A 7,713-nucleotide genomic window follows, 5' to 3' on the forward strand; every position below is an offset into this window, starting at 1 on the left:
TTATTAACCCAGAGCCACTGCAGCCGTGGGCGGGTGTCCCTGCTGCCTCCGGCCCCGCGGACGACTTCAGCACAGAGGAGCCGACCCTGGCCACGCGGGGAAAGTTCCGCCGGCGGGGAGGCCGGGGTGGGGGACAGAGGGACGCACCCCAGCTGGGCGCCTTCCAGGAAGGGTGCACGAGTAGGCCCACGGTCTCGCGACTGCAAATGCCACTCAAGTCTAGTCGTTTGAAGCTTATTTTCTGAAACGTTCAAATGGTGTATTTTCACTTCTGGAGCGCCGACGAAGCATGAGGATCCCGCAAGGAAATTGGAAAATAAACACGCTGAGTCCACCGTCACTCTCCTGAGAGTCACTTGTCCCGGGACAGGTGTGAGCCAGGCGCCGGGCACGCGCTGACACCTGGCCACAGGTATTTTTACTAACGTTTCACACCTGCGAGTCCGTGCAGCAGGCATGGAGGTGGTCCTGACACTCATTTGCGATTCCGATTTTCACCCTAGGGTGTCAACCGCCGAATGGACACCTTCCCCATCATTTCAACAAGCAGAATAGTGAAGCCCACTTTTGTTAACACCTCCCAAAAGATATTCACTCTCATCCAGTAAAAAACCAATTTATTTTACATTCCATCGTGGGCGATGGGAGAAGCTAAATAATTTAGCATGCATAAGTAGACGTTTCTTTTTTATATATAAATACAATATACAAAAATAAAGGCAGTACAGTTTTGAGATTTCCAGCAGTTTGAATGCTCATGACATAAGTTTTTTCCCCCTAAGATATATAAGCATAAAACCTTTTCTCTTTTTTTAATGCTTAGCAGAATGGCGTTTCCAGAGAAGGTTTCAAGTTTCAGAGGTTATTTAACACTGTGGGTTTCCGCCTTCTCTGGTGCGGGAAGAGGCAAGGCGAGGCGAGGCCTCCCCAGGGAGAAGTCGGTGCTTCTCACAAGCACCTCCCCCCGACAAAATTTAATTTTAAAAGGACCAGTGTTCAAGTTTGAGCCCGCTGTGTCTCCCTCTCGCTGTTTCTTGAAAAGCAGACGAGGCGCTGCGGCCCAAAGGGGACGGCCAGGACCGGAGGCGGAGGCCGAGTTCCCCAGCCCCGGGTGCGGCGCGCGGTCTGGGAGGCGCAGAGCCGCGCTCGCAGCCCGGGCCTGGGCCGGTGGGTTCGGGCGCAGGAGGCTCCGAGGCCTCCGGGCCCAGGCCGCTCGCAGCGCCGCACCTGCCGGCCGCGGGCTCCTACTGCGGCGGGGGCTGGCGCCCGGGCCCGCCGGGCCGCGGGGGCGGGGAGTCGTCCTCAGAGGAGCAGTCGGAGGACGCGGCGCGGGCGCCGGCGCCGTTGCTGTAGGGGAAATGGTCCTCGTCGTCCTCGTCCTCGTCCTCCTCGGGGTCACTGTCCCTCAAGTCCCGCAGGCGGCGTCCGCCGGCCTTGTCCCCGGACGCGGGCGGCCCCAGCAGCTCCTGCGCGCCCTGCTCCTCCGCGCCGCCGCCCTGCCCCGCGCCCGCGCCCCCGCCTTTCTGCTTCTCCGCCTCCTGCGCCGCCTGCTCCTTCGCTTTTTTGCTGCGTTTCCATTTCATCCGCCGGTTCTGGAACCAGATCTTCACCTGCAGGCACGAGCGGGCGTGAGAAAGCGGCCGTCTCCGCCCCACTTTCCCACCTCCTGCTGCCCCGCCGCGAGCACCCGGTCCCTGCCGCCGCCTCCCGGACCCGAGCGCTGACTTCAGATGGGAGGACTTAGATGCCGGGGAGGGGCTCGTAGCTTCCTTTCCTCCCTACCCCTACTGGTCAGCAAACCCCAGAGCTGGGCTGGGGGCTCCAAGGAGGCCTGGACTGTCCCAGCGCCCCTGGCCGTTGACTTTCTACCCGCGGCCTCGGTCTGCGGCTGGAGGGCCAAGGCAGCTGGGTGCGTCTCTGTGAACTTCGGGATGTTCCCTCATCTCTTTCTGGAGCAAAATTTCTCGAATGTGGCCTGGGGACCACCTTCTTCAGAATGAAGGGAAGGGTGGTTGAATGCAGATTCTTGGGCCCCACCCCAAACTACTGAACCAGACCTCTGGGCTCAGGCATATGAACCCTTGCGCCGGACAGGTGGACCGTCCAGGCGCAGATCCAAATGCCCAAGACAACCCGTGGCTCAAGAGTGCAGAGGTGACAGTGTCTCCGGGGAGGCCAAGAGGAACTGGGGGCGGCAGGGGGAAACGCGCACCTGGGTCTCGGTGAGCATGAGCGAGGTGGCCACCTCGAAGCGCTTGGGCCTCGACAGGTACTTGTTGAGCTTGAACTGGTGCTCCAGCTCCAGCAGCTGCTGGCTGGTGAAGGCCGTGCGCGGCCGGCGGCACTTCCCCAGGAGGTTCGACTGCGCCTGGGCTGGGGCGGGGAAAGGGCAGTGAGGTCCTCAGCCCCTTCTCTCCCCCGCTGCCCACACCACTTCCCCCAAAGCCCATGGCTGCAGCGCCTGGCCCTGCAGAGCCGGGCTCTTCCCTCAACAGCAGCACCCGCTCCCCAAGGAACAGGGGACTCAGGACCCAGAGTGGAACTGGGTAGTTTGGGTTTCATGGGATCAAGTCTTTTTGTCTAGGACAGTGTCTGAGTGTCCCTATTAAAGGGGGCCTGTCACCTGGGCGGGCCCTCTCCACCTGGGCAAGCATTGGTAGGAAGAGGGTTGGCCCAAAGGCAGGAGGAGCAGTGCCCGGAGGAGCCAAAGCCCCTCCCCCCTCACTGCACCTTCCGGGATTTAGGTTCAGATGGAAACTGGGGTGGGGAAGAACTGGTCCTGTGGGTCAGGAGCCCACCACCACCTCCTTAGAACAGAGGAGGAAGAGGAGGAGGAGAAAAAGAAACACAAGAGGGAGGGAGGAAGGGAAGGAGGGAAAGAACCAAATCTGGGGCCTAAATATGTGTATTAATCAGGGGCTCTCCCACATTTCAAATTATTTTTCTTGACAAGCCTCCTCCTCAGGGCACAGAGGGCAAAGCCTGGGGAGGCTGGGAGCCTTTTCAGGCCAATTCTCATTACGAAAATTAAAGGCAGAGGCAGAGGCGGATCCGGCTTTCTGTGTGTTCAAGGAGGCCTGTCCGGCTTTATTTACATAATTTCGCACGGTTACATCACAGAGAATTTTATGACCTCAAAACGAGACTTCCCTTGATTTCCCAGGAGCCTGACAAGTGTTAGACAATAAAAGAAAGAAAGCAAAGGAAAGAAAAGAGGCCAGCCGGGCCTGGATGAGCTCAGGTCCCCAGGGATGGGCAATTTGCTTTATAGGAAGGCCCACGCCCCCTGCTTTAGTTAAACAAGGCCCCGAATTCCCAACTTGACAATACATTAGAACTTTAATTAAAACACTGGCTCCGAAGGGACCATTTGGGAAATGCCATCCAACGGGCAGAGACAACCAATTAAAGGAAACCAAACAGGTTTTCCAGTGGCCAGAAAGGAGAGCTCAGGACACATTCCGCCATCCTGGCTGTACCTACTGTCGCCCTTCAGTGCTGTTCAGATTCTTTTTCCCAACTTAGAGCTGGCTGTGTTTTTAATTTGGCCACCTCTAGGTCAAGATGAGGAATCAGAGATGGGCAGGTGTGTTGGCAAAGGTATTTTCCAAGTGACCTTGGGCTCTGCGAAGGTCTCAGAAGTCCCCCTGGTTACTGAGGAACCCTAGAAGCCTTCTGTGGAGACCACTCGCTTTGGACCCACCCAGGGGGCGACTAAGTGCCCCAGGCCTGGGAAATGCAGGTCACATTGGAAAATCCGTGGGGTGGCTTTCTATCAGAAGGGGCCGCTGGACTCAGCAACCAGGCCAAGAAGGGTGCCCTGGGTTTAAGTGGCTGACAGGGGATTAGCAGAAATGTCTGGGGCTGCTGCCCCCAAACAGAGGTGAGGGGAGTTTCCCTGCCCTTGCTGGGAGCCAGTAGGGGCTGACTCTCCAACGGAAGGGACGGGTGGCCATTAGGGCCTTCTTGGGGCCAAGCTGGGAAAAGCCCCGGGTGGCTGTGGGCAAACAGTGAGCATGCTGGGATTTTTCTCACCCTCTTGTGACTTCTCCAGCCTCTAGGGTCCTAGCTTTTCTCTGTTTAGTCACAACCATGGCTTCTAGCAGAGGAATCTGAATTCTGGAGTGTTTACTTCTGTTTTCTTTTTTGCCTTTTCCCTTCCGTGCCTGCATTTCCCCAGTCTAAACAAATCCACTCAGACAGAAACAATAGGGTCTCTTTGTTTGGGTGTCCCCGGCTCAAAGTGTAAAGCCCTATACCTCTTCTGCTCTGGCCTGACCCCGGTGGGACGAGCTGGGAGAGCAGCCCTGGAGCACCAGCCCCCTGTGTCCGTGTGTGCCAGGAAAGCCAGAGTGGGCCCTGGCCTGGAGGTGTCCAGCCTGGGTGAGGAGGAAGCCCTCCTCCCAAGCCTAGCGGCTCTTGCATGGGGGGGCGGTTAACTGGGCCTCCCTCGCCCCCACCTTGGGAAAGGGGTTGATACCCTGTAGGGCACCATGGATTCAGGGGAGGGGCACCTACTGCTTAGAGTCCTTGCATTGCTTGATTCAAGCCAGGCCATCTGCTTCTTGGACATCTCACCCGGGACCCAGCGCCCTTCCAGGGGAGGGTGTCGCCCCAGCAAGGGCCACTCCAGGGCCGCCTGGGCCCTGGCCTTGCGGCCCTGGGCCTCCCGGAGCCTGTTTCTCTAGTTCGCTGGTCCTGAAACTCTCCCTTTCCCGGGAGGGGTCGGGGGTCTCTCTAGAGGTCAGAATGGGGGACGGGGCCAAGTTCCTTTCCGGGCGATAAGCCCCTGGTGGTGTCTGACACGCACACCCCCAGTCCCAGGCCGGACTAATGCAGGGCGCTCCTCAGCTCGCCTTCCCCGGCCACTTCCTCCTCTAGCCCGCAGGTTAATCATTAGATTCCAGTCTCACACCTCCAACTGCCCCTTCCCCTTCAGAGAGGAAGAGAAGGCAAGGCCCGCGCGTGGCCATTTTAATAATTCTCTGCCAATCTCTCCCGCGGAACCCATTCGAGTCCTCGCAGGCCGCGGGCAGAGCCGAGGCGGCTCGCACCGCTTCCATAGGTCGCTCTGCGGGGAGCCGAGAGCAGAGGGAAGGAGGTCCCCGGTGGAGGGGGATGCGCGAGAGAACCGCTGCCAGCCCTCCCGCACCCGTTCGGGGGCTGCGCGGGTACTTACAGTTGAAGTCGGGCATCTTGGGCAGGATCATGCCCGCGGTGGACGCGCGCAGCCACTGGTCCAGCTGGAAGGTGCCGGCGCCCAGCTTGATGGGGTCGGCGGGGTGCGCGGGGTGCGCGCCCTGCACCTGCGGGTACGAGTAGGAGAGCGCCGGGTGCTGGCCCGCGAGTGCGGCGGCCGCCGCCGCCGCCGAGTAGCCGTAGACCGGGTGGCTGTAGAGCGCCGCCTGCGCCGGAAGGCCCGCGCCGCCCTGCGCGCCCCCCGGGTGCAGCCCCAGCGCCAGGCCCCCGGCGGCGGCGGCCGCAGCTGCAGCGGCGGCAGCGGCGGCAGCGCCCGGGTGCGCGTGGTGGTGGGGCCCCCCATGCCCGCCGCCCGTGCCGCCGGCGCCGCCGCCCGCGCCCAGGAAGCCCGGCTTGGGCAGCAGCGCGCAGTGGGCGGCCAGCAGGCGAGGCGGCGACGGGCTCTCGGTGCGCAGGCGGTCGGCGGGCGCCGCTGGCGGCTCCGAGGACGCGGGGCTGCAGCTGCCGCTCGCCCCGCTGCCGCCGCCGCCGCCACCACCGCCACCACCACCGGGGCCAGATGCCGCAGCCGCGAGCGACGTGACCAAGGCCAGCGGCGCGCTCTGCGCGGAGGCGGCTCGCGGGGGGTCCACCGCCAGCAAGGCGTCGATGCGGAAATTTTTGGATTTTTCCATCGGCTCGTTTGGGACTGACGATCAGGGCCCGGTAGTGGGTGGTGCGGCCGTGTGCGAGCTCGTAGAGTCTGTGCGTGGCGGTGGCAAGCCCGGGTGCTTGGTATTGTATTGTGATTATTTGCCAATAATCAAAGTCGCCGCCGGAAACTCAGCCCAGGGAGACCATGGTCGGGGCGCCTCCTCCGTGCGGGCCCCGCCCCGGGCCGCGCTCACAGGCGCTCACACTCGCTCGCACAAACTCCCACGCGAGTGCTCTCGCACGTCTGGGCCCGGGAGCCCGGCTCTCTGCGCTCCAGCCCTCAGCGACCGCGCCGAGGCCGCTGGCGCCGTGGTGGGGACCCGCGCCCCTCCGCGCACTTGAAGCCCAGCGCGCCCTCCCATTGGCGCGCGCTCCGGGGGCCCGGGGAGGGGCGCCGGCTCCACCATTGGCTTAGGGGCGCACCTGTCACCGTGCGCCGCCCGCCGCCCCGCCCCTGCACCGCGAGGTCCTAAACAGCTCGGGGTGTTGAGCCGGGATGGCCTGGCGGGGACTGCGCCTGGGGTTGGAAGACTCGGAGCCGCAACCTAGGGTCCTTGCCCCTCCCTCCCGTGGGCGCTGAGCAGGGCGGCGGGCTCTGGCAACCTCTGGTCCCCTGGAGAGCCCCGCGGCTGCCCTAGTTCCACTCCCGAGACACCTTGTCACGCTCCGGACTGGCGTCTCCTGCAGCCAGCAGTACACATCCTCTCCCGCCCGCTCGTCAGCACTTGAGTCTGTCCACTTCTGCCTGGGGAGCCCAGTCGTTTCGCGCTTTCAAGTGCCCACGCCGCGCCCAGACCCGGCTGCTCTGCCGAGTGACGGCAGCGCGCTGAAAATCACTGTTTCCCGAGCCCTCTCTGCGCCTGGGTCTCAGGGTGCAGCAGGGGCGGTTTGTGTCCGTCACCAACGCTGTGAGGGTCGGGCTTTGCTGTCTGTTCAGGGAAGTCCCTGCATTTCAGGTGTGTGTTGGTGGGGGGGGGGGTAGTGGTGCGCGTGAGCTTGAGTGTGGCTTCAGGATCCTCGCTGGAAGCCCCCGCCCGACACACGGGCAGAATCTGCGCGCCCGCGGCCGGCTCGGAGACCTCACCAACGCCATTGAGCGCGTCCTCGGCGACAAAGCTCTTCCCCACTGCTGGGATGCCCATGGACGTGCGAGCGTGGGGAGATGGAGGGAGATGCGGTTTCTCTCCTGCTGCCACGTGCGTCCTGGGAAATCAGGAGGAAAGGGTTTCCCGACTGAGCGAGGCAGGTGCGGATGCAGACCTCAATGCCCGCCTCCATACACACACTTCAAATATTTACGGTAGACGCACTTCCAAGGGCCTTTTCGAAGCCGAAAGAATCCACACAGGCCAAAAAGTCAAGCGGCCGCAACAGCAGGCTTTGTGGATAGCTCCGCTCAGCAGTCACCTTCCCGAGCAGGCTGCGAGGGAGGGAGGGGGTCTCAGGTCGCCGAGCCAAGGCTGCCCACGCGGGCGAGACGGGAGTCAGGACAGGAAGGGGGCTGTGGGAGGAGCAGGGGCCAAAGAGAAAATCAGTGCCAGGGAAACTTGAAAATTAGCAGCCAGGTTGCTACAAGGGGGTATTTTAAAGGTAAATCTAGGGACTGTGTAGTTTCTCTTCAAAAGGCTCTCTTGCCTAGGCGAGGGCTGATGACAGGGATTTGTTGTTGTGGGCATATTTCTTTTTCGTTATGACACAGGACAGTTCTGAGACACAGTCCTGGTTGCAAGGTTAGGAGGGTAGCAGTGGATAAGTTACAGCAACTTGGAATAAATGTTATATAGCTTTGCAAAAGCCAAAAACTAGTAAATAGAAATTACA

General features: G+C 61.5%; 1 protein-coding gene across 1 annotated transcript; it reads right to left on the reverse strand.

Moving 5' to 3' along the window:
* Nucleotides 1-600: 600 nt before the first annotated feature.
* Nucleotides 601-6,206, reverse strand: MNX1 (motor neuron and pancreas homeobox 1). Its single transcript, XM_069462382.1, has 3 exons — nucleotides 5,180-6,206; nucleotides 2,213-2,373; nucleotides 601-1,610 (listed from the first exon to the last, which is right to left on the reverse strand). The coding sequence occupies exons 1-3, from the start codon at nucleotides 5,871-5,873 to the stop codon at nucleotides 1,245-1,247; spliced, it is 1,221 nt and encodes a 406-aa protein (XP_069318483.1). The 5' UTR covers nucleotides 5,874-6,206; the 3' UTR covers nucleotides 601-1,244.
* Between the last annotated feature and the right edge of the window lie 1,507 nt (nucleotides 6,207-7,713).

This window comes from Eulemur rufifrons, chromosome 29 (assembly GCF_041146395.1).
Source record: "Eulemur rufifrons isolate Redbay chromosome 29, OSU_ERuf_1, whole genome shotgun sequence".
In the NCBI taxonomy this organism is placed as follows: Eukaryota; Metazoa; Chordata; class Mammalia; order Primates; family Lemuridae; genus Eulemur; species Eulemur rufifrons.